The 12,253-nt window shown below is 56.6% G+C and overlaps 2 protein-coding genes across 11 annotated transcripts in view; both read left to right on the top strand.

The window, feature by feature from the left end:
- SDC3 (syndecan 3) overlaps positions 1-5,474 on the top strand; it is a 40,122-nt gene extending 34,648 nt beyond the window's left edge. Inside the window, exons 3-5 of the mRNA XM_066335121.1 lie at positions 466-1,121; positions 2,748-3,018; positions 3,989-5,474. Coding sequence (XP_066191218.1) covers positions 466-1,121; positions 2,748-3,018; positions 3,989-4,155 — 1,094 coding nt within the window. The 3' untranslated portion in view covers positions 4,156-5,474. The remainder of the gene's footprint in view (positions 1-465; positions 1,122-2,747; positions 3,019-3,988) is intronic.
- PUM1 (pumilio RNA binding family member 1) overlaps positions 1-11,032 on the top strand; it is a 129,746-nt gene extending 118,714 nt beyond the window's left edge. For all 10 annotated transcript variants that reach the window (XM_066335015.1, XM_066335017.1, XM_066335018.1 and 7 more), the window contains one exon: positions 11,022-11,032. The gene's annotated coding sequence lies outside the window, so the exon portion shown is untranslated. The remainder of the gene's footprint in view (positions 1-11,021) is intronic.
- Positions 11,033-12,253: the final 1,221 nt, after the last annotated feature.

The following is a 12,253-nucleotide window of genomic DNA, read 5'->3' on the forward strand; positions in this document are numbered from 1 at the left end:
GGACATTCCTGGGAAGGTCCATGACTGGATGTGGGGTTGGGACATTCCTGGGAAGGTCCATGACTGGATGTGGGGTTGGGACATTCCTGGGAAGGTCCATGGCTGGCTGTGGGGTTGGGGGGCTGTGGAGAAGGGTCTCTGGCTGACTGTGAGGTTGGAGGGCTGGAGAGAGGATGTGAGGGGGGAAACTGCCCTTTGTCCATCACTGGAGTTCTCCTCTGAGACAAAAGCAATGGGAGCTGTCCCAAAAGTTGGACTCCAGTGCCTCCATGTCCCAGTTCAGCCTCTGGCCCTGCTGGGCAGGACTGGCCGTCCCACAGACCTCAGACAAGGCTTTGGCCACCACGGAAACAGCCCCTGGTGTCTGCCGAGCCTGGAACCATCCCTGCTCTCGGATTTTGGGGGTGATGCCAAGGAAACGCATCAGCAGCGGTTCCACTCTTCCCTCTTGTCCCCCCATTTCAGATTTCGAGCCGGAGCTGGGGCTGGACACGGCCGTGAGCCTGACCACGGACACGCTGGTGACACTGCCCACCACGGCGGCCGTGCTGCCCGTCACCGCCGCCCAGCCCGTGGCTACCCCCCTGGAGCCGTCCCCCACGCCCCAGGACACCACCCCTGGGCAGGCCACCAGCGCCTTCCTCATCCCCAGGACCACGGAAGCACTGGTGGTGCCCAGCTGGAAAGTGACCACCACCACCAGCACCGCGGCCAGCGAGCCCCCAACCACCACGGCCACCACCACCACCACCGCGGCCACCACGGCCACCATGGCCATCACGGCCACCACAGCCACCACGGCCACCACGGCCACCACCACCACAGAGGCCACCACCACCACCACCACGGCCATGGCCAAGCCCACCACCATCCGGAGGTTCCTGCCCCCCTTGGCCACCAAGGCGGCCACCGCCCGGGCCACCACCCTGGAGACACCCACCACGCTCGTCCCCAAAACCAGCACCCCGACAGAGGTGGCCACGTCACGCCTTGTCCCCACCAGCACGGCCAAGCCCAGGGCCCTGCCAAAGCCCAGCACCTCGAGGACTGCAGGGCTCCCCGAGAAAAGCACGGCCTGGCCGCCCACGGCCACCACGCTGCCGCCCACCGAGGCCCCCCAGGTAGGAGCCCGGCCCTGCTCACCTGCACGGGGTCCTGGGTCTGGGGAGGACCATGGGAGGCCTTTGGTGCCCGTCCACCCTTGGCCACTGCTCTGAGGGAGGTGGAGGCAGGCTGGGCTCTCCCCGCCTGGGACATCTGGGGAGGGGGGAAGGAAAGGGGGAGCTCAGCCCGGGCAGGGCTCAGGCTCCTGGGGCACCCAGCATGTGCCACAACCTCAGTGCCCCCGGCAGTGCCTTCTCCAGAGCGGCGTCCCCAGGCAGGAGGGCAGAGTGCCACATCGCACAGGGACACAGCGACTTTCCTCGGGGTTTGGTGTCATGTCCCAGCTCCCAGCCCTGCCAGGAGTCCCACACTCCCCTCAATTACGGCTCGATGATGCATTTCCAGCCCGTCGGGTGTCCTGAGCAGGAATTTCAGCTCCATCTCGCATTCAGAACCCCTCAGGGGCCCTTTGCAGTCGCTTTGACTGAAAGGTGGAGTGATTTGTCTAAACTACTCCCTCTTTTCCGCCTGCAAATGCGTGCTCAGAGCGCTCGGGGCTCTCGCTGACCTTCAATTAATCCCTGTCACAAACCCGGCTCGTGGGAAGCGCTGAGCCGTGCGCTGGCCCCGGGGCAGCGGGACATGGAGAGGGCTCCCACCCCCGCCCCAGACAGCTCCGGGCTCCTCCTGAATCCCGGCTCCTCCTGAATGCCGCTTTGTGGCCGAGGCAGGCAGGAGGCAGGGATCCCGGGGACGTTTGGCTCGGGATGCTCCAGCTCTGCGGACACGCCGAGAGACAAGGGGAGAAGTCCAGGGGATTTGGTCCCGAGGCAGTGAATGGGTCAGGGATGGGATGGACACGGTGGGATGGATCATATTCCCACGTAATATTTGCCCTCGAGGCCAGGATCCCTTCCTTGCCAAGGGAGCTGGGCAGGGACAGCAGGGAGGGTGACAGCTCCGTGTCCTGGGTGACAGCTCCGTGTCCTGGTGACAAGGATCCACCCTCCTGCTCCTGCCCTGTGCGGCAGGAAGGGGGGAAAGGAAGAGGGAAGGGACCCCTGGAGCTCATCCAGCGGCATCCAGTCCTTCCTCTTGCTGTGCTGGTGTGGCACGGATGTTTGTGTCACCTCCTGTTAGGAGTGACCTGTGCCCACTGACATCCAACCTGTGCTCTGGAGAGAGAGCCCAGCCGAGGGGCTGGGATGGGAAAATGGGAGAAACTCCTCCCTGTAAGGGTGCAGGGTCTGGGATGGGAAAATGGGAGAAACTTCCCTGTAAGGGTGCAGGGTCTGGGATGGGAAAATGGGAGAAACTCCTCCCTGTAAGGGTGCAGGGTCTGGGATGGGATAATGGGAGAAACTCCTCCCTGTAAGGGTGCAGGGTCTGGGATGGGATCTCTTTTGGAGGAACTACAGAGAACAGGCCCCAGGATGGGGACAGGGGATGGCCCAGCTCAGCCATGGTGGCCTCAGCCATTGGGTCACTGTCAATTTATGGGGTTGTGTTGTCACTGGGGTACAACTTCAGTGACACAGAGAAGGGACACCCCAACGTGATCCCCATGTCCCCCACCCTGTCCTCGGTCAGTGATGGACACCCTTTGGTCCTTGTCCCCTGCTCCATCTTGACCTTTCCCCCAGATGGAGCCAGGGGAGGTGACAACAGTCCCCGACAGCGAGCTGGAGGTCCCGGCCAGCAGCGGCCCCAGCGGGGACTTTGAGATCCGGGAGGAGGAGGAGACGACGCGTCCCGACCTCCGGAACGAGGTGATGGCTGTGGTGACACCACCGGCGGGGCCGGGGCCCGGCAGGAACGTGGAGACGGGGCTGATGGACAACACGATAGACTCGGGCAACTCGGCTGCTCAGCTGCCCCAGAAAAACATCCTGGAGAGGAAAGAGGTGTTGATAGGTGAGATACGGGGCCGGGGGTTTGGGGGACAGGGTTTGGGGGCACAGGGAGCTGGGCTGTCCCAGGAGAGGGGACAGTCCTGGGAAGGGCATTGGGATAACCCACACCCACCTCCCAGATTGCTCCGTGGCATGTCCCAGGGTCTCCGTGTCTTTGCCAGGAAAGCTCTGCACAATTTCCTTCAACTGAGATGGATTTCCAGGGAAAAAACTGGGATTTTAGTGCAAAGATGTTGTGTGGTCACAGCTCAGCACCCAGTGCTGCTCCCAAACTTCCGGGCTGGAATCCCAGATGATCCCCCCAAACTGCAGCAGAGCTGAGCCTGGCATAACCCATGCCTGCTTCCCAAAATTGCTCTGTGGCTCTGCTGGGGGTCCCAAGGGTCTCTGGGCCTTTGCCAGGAATGCTGTGCACAATTTGTTTGTGCTGAGATGGATTTCCAGGAAAAACAAAAAGGGATTTTTCCTGGAAAGCCAAAGCTGTGCTCTGGTGACCCAGCCACTGCTGAGAGGCTGCTCCCAAATTTCCAAAGTGCAAAATCAGGAATCCCAAATGATCCCCACAGACTCTTTGTGCTGGGAGCCAGGCTGGGGCTGGGGGTGTCACTGACGGCTGGGAGTGACACTGATGGCCATGGGTGGCATTGATGGCCATGAATGACACTGATGGCTGGAGGTGACACTGAAGACCATGAGAGTGACCCTGAGGACCAGAGGGGTGACACTGAGGGCCATGGGTGGCATTGATGGCACTTAGGGCCAGGGGTGGCACTTTACATCTGAAGCGGGGGGTCAGGTCACTGGTGGCTGGGGATGACACGGAGAGGCAGAGGTGGCACTGATGGTCAGGGGTGTGGCACTGATGGTCAGGGGGGTGGTACAGACAGGCAGGGGGGTGGCACTAACAGCCGGGGGTGGCACTGACAGCTGTAGGTGGCACTGACGGCCGTGTCCCCGGTGCCCTGTTGCAGCGGTGATCGTGGGCGGCGTGGTGGGTGCCCTGTTCGCCGCCTTCCTGGTGATGCTGCTCATCTACCGCATGAAGAAGAAGGACGAGGGCAGCTACACCCTGGAGGAGCCCAAGCAGGCCAACGTCACCTACCAGAAGCCCGACAAGCAGGAGGAGTTCTACGCGTAGACGGAGAGCCCGGAGTGCCTCATGCTTCCTCCCTCCCTTCCTCCCCGCTCCAAACCCTCCTCCTCCTCTCCTCCATCCAGTCTCTCTCTTGCCCCTCACCCCTCCTCTCTTTTTTTGGGATCGGACTGTGAATTGACGAAGCGGAGCACGCAGCGGCTGGCGGAGGCAAGGCGTCCTTGGCGCGGGGTGGCCGCAGCAGCGCCGAGCTCACCCCGAGCACCGCTGGCCTTTCTGCTGGCCGGAGGGACGGGGCACGGAGCCCACGCACAGGAGCCGGTGCCAGGGCAGCCGTGCCCGGGAGTGCCCTGCAGAGCACGGGACGGGCTGCCCACGGTGCCCGGAGCTCGGCTGGACTTGTCCCACGTCACCACCACGAACTCTGGGATCCGGACACCTCCTGCCAGCCCTGGGGTGCAGGCGGCTTGCTCTGGATTTATTGCCCTTCTCTTTTTCCACCCGTAAAGGAGGGAGATTTCCTTCCCTCTGTCTCGTCTTCATTTTTTGGTTTTCTTTTGGAATGGGATTGGTTGCTCCGCAGGAATCCCCTTCTGCTGGAAGAGAGGCCACGACTCTCCAGTGCTCCTGGAACCTCGGGAAAAGCTCAAGGGGATGGAATGCCTGGTGCCCTGGGATCCGCTCCTGGAGTGAGGGAAAAAGGAAATAAATACAAACGCTGGGAATGATCCCTTTGGATCAATACTCTGGAGAGCTTTTGGAGCTGCACTGGCGCATCCCAGGCTGCTGCCGTCCAGCCACTCCCTGAACTCTCTTGGATCCACATCTGGCCAAGAAGTTTGGCCAGGAAGGGACTTGGCTTGGGCTGGGTTTTCACTGTGACCACTAAAGCTCGGCTTTGCGGGACATTCCTGAAGGAGGAGCTGGGAATGGAGAAGATGAATCCTGTCCCTGGCTCTTCCAGGGGATAACAGAGCTCTGCAAGGCGTGGGATGCAGCCTAAGGAAGGAAATCCCAGCAGGGACCATCCCTGTCCCCTCAGGGTCCAGCAGGGATCCCGCTGGCTCCAGAGGTGAGGAAGAGGAGGCAGAACCACGGCTCCACCACAGGGTTGATTGGATCATTGGAAAGATCCCCAAATCAATGGAAGGACCCAGGACTGATGGTTTTCCTTTGTTGTCTGAATCCCCAGGATTGATGGTTTTCCCTCGTTGGTGTTTAAATCCCAGCACAACCCACAGGGATCCCCACCCTGGCACCCCCCAGGTGTCCCCAGGGTGCAGATCCAGACCCTCCCGTGCCCTTGGGAAAGGCCGGATTTTCCAGAGCAATCGCTGCACACAGATTACACTGAGATATTTCAGCTGAGATGTTTCAATTGAGATGTTTCAATTGAGGTGTTTCAATTGAGATGTTTCAATTGAGGTGTTTCAATTGAGATATTTCAATTGAGGTGTCTCAATTGAGGTGTCTCAATTACGGTGTCTCAATTACGGTGTCTCAGTGAGGTGGCGCTCAGTCAGCTGGAGCTGTGTGTGGAGCTTTGTTGTCACGGTGGGTGTGATCTCGATGGGGTCCCAAGCAGACTTTGGATTTGCTCTTGGAGCAATTGAAATGGGAAAATTTGGGGGGAAAGTCGTTACACAGAGCCAGGGACACCTTGGCCCCTGAGGGGGTTGGTGGATTTGGGGTTTTATGGCCCTGGTGGGGATTACAAGACAGGAGATCTTGGTTGTGGATGGGATTTGAGGACATAGGAATATTTTAAATATATAAAAATATATATCTCCACTCCCGTGCACCCACAGTAACACAAGTGTGGAAGGAAATGAAATCCCTGGAATTTCTCAGTGCTCTGGGATGCCTGGGTGGGATTTGGGGCTGGGAAGTTGGGAGCTTTGGGCTGCTTTCCCCTGGGATACAACCCAAAGTGATGACCTGCCTTTACTTCAGGATAGGGAACAGAGTCCCGCACATGGATCAGCTCTAAATCATCATTTTTGAGCTGTCAGCCTCAAAATTCTCCTGGTTTAGGTTCTTGGAGCATCCCTGTTGGATGTTTGGGGTGGTGGTGCTGGGAGTGACATTCCCATGTCCATCCTGGAGGGAGGATGAGGATGAGAATGAAGGATGAGGATGCTCCAAGGGAGGGAACAGAAGGAACTCAGAAGGAGCCTGGTGCCAACCCAGAGCCACTTTGTGCTGCCCCAGGGGGAGTTTGGGCTCCTGGACTTGATGATGTGGAGGATTTTGGCCCTGTTGGGATCACACAAAGGGGAGTGGCATAAATCAAGGTCACCAAGGTCACCCTAAATCCTCATCTTTTGGGAAAACCTGGATTTAATCTTTGGAGCTGGCTTAAAAAAAAAAACAAACCACACACACACAACCCTCCTAGCTTAATCTTTTTAATGCTGCTTTTCAGAGCTGCCTCCTTAATCTTCTTCATTCCATTTTTTCCCCTATTTAATAGTCTGAAGTTCCATAATACAATTTTTTTACTCACTCAAGCTTAACCTCGTCCCTCTCAGCTGGTGTTAGGTTGTAATCCCGGCACTTAAATCCGTCACAGCTTCAGGAGTGAGGAAAGCTGGAGGTGGGAGGGTGAGAGGAGCCTGGGCAGGACTTTTGCAGTAATTAAAATATGAGATAAACACACACACAAAAAAAAAGGTGAAGGCAATTAAAACACTAATCAGAAGTGACCAAATAATTAATTGTTTACCTCCTGCTTCCACGCTTTTGCTCTCCACCATCAGAGGGATGTGAGCTCCAGGAGAATTTTTGGGTTTGGAGCCGACTTTTCGTGGTGTTAATGATGTCACAGCCTCTTGTGTCCCCTCAGCTCCGCGGGGGCTGTGGGAGTTGATGTTCAAAGGGAAAAAAAAGTCTTGTCCTGGAGGGTGTCATCCTGTGCCTCCCTCCAAGGAGCTGGGATGGAGCTGAACGTGGCAGGATTGTTTGGGAAAGCCCATCTCCCCAAAACCCCTGGATGGTGTCATTTCTCCGTGAGCAGGGAGGGGTAAAACCCCGGGCTCAGGGCTGGTGCAGGGGGAGGAAGCTCTTGCAGCCACTCCTGCTCCGGGGCTCTGCAGGCATTCCTGCTGGGAAGAGGATGGGGAAGAGCTGAGGAAGCTCCTCACAGGAGGAGCCATCCCCCAGCTGCCCATTTGGCTGCGGAGCAGATTTTTGGGAAAATGAACTCGGCGTGAGCAGAAGCGTCTCCAACATCTTCCCTTCCCAAAGCCGAGCCTGACATTGTCCCCCCTGCCCAAATTCCCATCCCTCATGGTGACCCCAGCCAGGAACAGCTGGAGCAGTGCCCAGATGTGCTGGTCTTTCCAGCTGTGCTCCCTGAGGGATTTTCCACAGCTTTTCCATTTCCTTTCCACACGTTCCTGCGTGTGTATGATGTGCTGGAGCCGCAGGGAGGCTCTTGGCTGCTCCAGCTGGGTAATTTTAGGAGTTTCTGGAAGTGCAGGGTGGTGTGGGCTGCTCTGCCAGCTGTGCCAGCCTCGGGGCTCTCCCTGCTGGAACTGCAGCAGGAGAATGATGGAGAACATCCAGCAGGAGAATATCCAGGAACTCCTGGGCCGCATCCATCAGGAGAAGGCGGGAGGAGAGGATCAAAGGGGAGGGCAGAGCAGAGAGCCCAAACCGGGGCTGGAATGGGGAGTTTGGGAAGGGCAGGACAGGGAAGGGGCCCAGCAGCAGCAGGACCCAGCCCTGGGTGGGTTTTGCAGGGCTGGGAATTGTCCCTTTGCTCCCAGAACCTCTGATTTTGGAGCTCTCCGTGACGAGCTGTGCTGGTGGGATCCAGCTGCAGGGCCGGGGGTGGCTGGGGCTGGATCTGCTGGGATGGGCTGGTTCTCCTCAGACTGCCCCACTCCCTCATTCCCCTGTCTGGGAGTGCTTTCCCTCATCTCCAGCTCCAGCACTCTGAGCTCTCCCTGCCGTGAATCCCCAGCTCAGAGGAACAAACCCACCAGCCGAGAACAGGAATGGGGTTTTAAATTCCCTTTTTCTCCCATTGCCACCCTTGTCACGATTTTTTCTGGGCTCTGAGGTTTTCTGCCAGGCTCTGGAGGAACGCTGAGCTTTCAGTCCGGAGAGGTTTGGTGGGAATGAGCTCCCCGGGCCCCCGGGAGTGGGGATGGGGCTGTGGGTGTCTGTGTGTGTATATATGTGTATGTAATTAATGTATATGTAGAGATGTATAGACGGGCACGGGGCGCTCTGCTCCTGAGGAGGAGGAGGGGAAAAGGAGGAGGAAGAAGAGGAAAGGGAGGAGGATTTGTGCTGGGCTCTGCAGGCCCCTGTCCCAAGGAACGTGGGATTCAGCTTTGACCCCTGTCCCAAGGCATGTGGGATTCCCTGTCCCAAGGGATAAGGGACTCAGCCTTGGCTCCACTCCCCAGGGATGTGGGATTTCCTGTCCCAAGGAATGTGGGATTCAGCCTCGACCCCTGTCCCAAAGGATTCGGGATTCACCCCTGGCCCCGCTCCCCAGGGATGTGGGATTCCCTGTCCCAAAGGATGTGGGATTCTCCCTCGGCCCCTGAACCAAGGGACGTGGGATTCAGCCTCATTCCCTGTCCCAAGGGATGCAGGGTTCCCACTCACTCCCTGGCCCAAAGGATGTGGGATCCAGCCTCAGTCCTTATCCCATGGGATATGGGATTCCACCCCTCCAATTCCTCCCTGCCCTTCAGACCATCCCAATCCCAATCCTGATCCCAATCCCAATCCCGATCCCAATCCCAATCCCAATCCCAATCCCAATCCCAATCCCAATCCCGATCCCAATCCCAATCCCAGTCCTGGTCTCAGTGGGCTGGGATGAGCCCGGGTGGGGATCAGGAGCCTTTTGCTGCTGCCAGGGTTGGAGCAGACCCAGGATGGGATCCCGGGATGGACCCAAAGCCCCGGGAGCTCTGGAGTGTCCCAGTCCTGGTGCCGGCAGCCCCCCCAGCTCCAGAGGAGCCTCAGTGTGCAGCCCCCAAACTTTTTATTCCTGTGTTTATTTTTGCCATTATTTTGATATTTTGCATTAAGAAACCCCCTGATTTTTTTCACACTCCACATTCCAGCATTCCTCCCAAGACCTCCAGGGCAGCAGGGATTTTTCCTGCAGGAATTCCCCCCGTTGAGGGTCCCCCCTGGCCGAAGTCACCCCAGCCCAGCTGACAATCAAACCAGACTCCCGAAAAACAGGAATCCATTGCAGTTTGATAGAAAATCTTTTTAAAATCTCCCCCTTCTCTCTCACCACCACGTCTCCAGGATAAACCATCACCCACTGCTCCTCCTGTAAATAAACATCGAACCTTCTTGTATAAATTAAAAATAAAATACATTTTAAAAAAGACAAAAAAAAAAATTCCATTGATAAACATCCCAAAAATAAAATTTAAAAAAAAAATCTCCCTTTCCAGAAGATTGAAGTAATTCCAACTTCACTTTTTTTTTGGAGCTGATTTCCAATCCCAAGAGGAGAACAAAACAAAGATCTGGAACAGTGCAAATGTTGGAGCTTTCAATGGATCCGGGAGGGAAAAAAAATGCATGTAAATATTTTTAATAGGAGACATATCTTAAACAGAACTTTTTTTTGTATGTACATAACTCTCCTAGAGTTTAGTACTGAAATGGCTTCATAGTGTCTGTTTTGAAAAGGAAAGGAAAAGAAAATGTTTGTTAATTGTTTTTGTTCTTACTCAATGGCCAAAACTTTAAAAATAATGACAAAAAAAAAAAAAAAAGGAAAAAAAAGACTCTAAAAATAATCTTTGCCAATGGATCTAGCACTGTAATGGTACTGTCTATTTTTTTTAATTATTTCTGTGCTGTGCCCATTTATAAAATGAGGAAAAGATAAAAAATAAAGTCATTTAAACATTGTCTGCCCAGGGCCTGGCCTGAGTTCTTGGTGCCAACTGCTGTGGGGTCTGTCGTGCCCCGGGAGCGGAGGGAGAAGGTTCTGCCTGGCCCTGGGCTCATCAAGGTGTGGTCAATTAATGGTTTCCATGGAAACTGCAGCGGTGCTGAGGAGCCTGGACCATCCCAGCACAGCCCTGGAAATGCTCCCCTGGAGAGGAGAAGCTCCAGGGAGAGCTCCGAGCCCCTGGCAGGGCCTAAAGGGGCTCCAGGAGAGCTGCAGAGGGACTGGGGACAAGGGCTGCAGGGACAGGAGCCAGGGAATGGCTTCCCACTGCCAGAGGGCAGGGCTGGATGGGAGATTGGGAACTGGGAATTGTTCCCTGGCAGGGTGGGCAGGGGCTGGGCTGGAATTGCCAGAGCAGCTGTGGCTGCCCCTGGATCCCTGGCAGTGCCCAAGGCCAGGCTGGACACTGGGACACTGGGAGGTGTCCCTGCCATGGCACTGGGGTGGCACTGGGTGGGATTTAAGCTCCATTCCAACCCAAACCATTCCAGGATTTTGGCTGAGCTGCTGTCACCCCACATCCCCCCAGTGTCCCCAGTGGGCTGGAGCTGCTGTTCCAGCTGTGGGATGGATCCATCCCCTCCCAGAGTGGAGCAGCCTGGTCCCTCTCTCCCCGCTCCTCTCCAAAGCGGTTCCTGGAAATGCCCGTGGTGAGATCCAGCAGAGCTGCTCTTGGCCCTCCCAAGGACATCCTGGGTGTTTTCATCCAGCTCCTGCCAGGCCAAACCTCCCTGGATCCATCCCTGGAGCAGCAGGCAGCGTTTGGATGTCCCCACAGAGCCCTCAGAGCCATCTCCAGCCACAGGGAAATGCCAAAGCCCAGGAGGCTCCCAGAAATCCTCCCCCAGCCCCAGTGATGTCCTGCTGGCCCGAATTCCAGGGAACTTCCCTCTGTTTGGGCCTGGGGAATGTGTTTTTATGACCCTGCTTCCCTCAGAAACCTCTGCTCCAAGTGCTTCACCCCCTAAGGAATCCAGCAGCTGGATATCCCAGCCCTCAGCCTGCAGCAGGGACAAATCCCATCCTCCTGGAGCCTCCCTGCATGGCCACAGCACCAGAGCCCCAAATCCCTCCCTGTTCCCCCCATTTCCTGGCGTGGGGCAATTCCCATAGCCCAGCCCTGCTCCGTGCAGCAGCAGCTCAGCATTCCAGGTGGGAAGGGCTCTAATCCCAGCCTCCAGCCCCAATAATGACCCCACTGTGCCGTGCTCCCGGCTCTGGCAGAGCAGAAATGAGCAACTGCCTGCCCGAGGTGTTGGAATTCGGGCTGAAAGCTGGAAACAGCCTCTGATTATATCCCAGTCCCCATTTTTTATTTATTTTTCCCCTCCAACGGCTTTTACTGGAATTTTCCATTCCCGCAGCACCGTCGCAGACCCCAGGATTTACCAGCACAACCTCAAATGTGGTTTTTATTTGGATTTCTTTTGCACCCTGTGAATCAGCGCCTATAAATCTCTGTGATGTGAGCAAAGCACCCCAAAACCAACACGGGGACTGGGATTTCACCTGTAAAATGAAGGGCCCAAAGGCACCGAAAACCCTCGGAATGTCCCCTTTGCTGGTTGATTTTAGGGATTTTAGGGAACAGCCACACCTGAGGGGCCAGGTGACCACCTCGGGGACACAGAGCTGGGAAGGGTCCTCAGGTGCCAGCCCTGAGCTCTGGAGGGTCCTCAGTGGGTCCCAAATCCTCCTGGAGCTCTTGTGGGTACCCCAAATACAGAGGATTTCTCCCGTGTGCTGACCTGCTGCTCCCGAGGCTCATCCCAGAAAGTGCTGCTCTGCTCCTGGACACAGCGAGTGTCCTCCTGCCTCCCTAGAAAATCCCAGTCCTATTTCAGAATCCTCTGCATTCCTGGACATAAACAACCCCTCCCCATCCTCGTTCCCACCTCTTCCCATTTCTCCCACCCTCCCTCCCTGAGGCTCCACAAATCCTCCTCATCCCAGAGTCCTCCACGTGTTTCTTGCCACCTTTTTTAGCTCCTGGCTCCTTTTCCTTGCTTTCCAAGGACAGGAAGCCCTTTAGGACAAAGCAGGCTGAAATCCCAGTGGGAATGGCCGGATACAGCTCCTCGTCCTGCTCCGGAGGCCTGGTGGGAGCGATGGATATCTGGACACAGGGGACACTCCGAGGGTTTTCGGGCCATTGTTTAGGATTGAAGGCAAGGAGCAGAATTCATGCTCCAGGAACTC

This window comes from Sylvia atricapilla, chromosome 24, assembly GCF_009819655.1.
Source record: "Sylvia atricapilla isolate bSylAtr1 chromosome 24, bSylAtr1.pri, whole genome shotgun sequence".
In the NCBI taxonomy this organism is placed as follows: Eukaryota; Metazoa; Chordata; class Aves; order Passeriformes; family Sylviidae; genus Sylvia; species Sylvia atricapilla.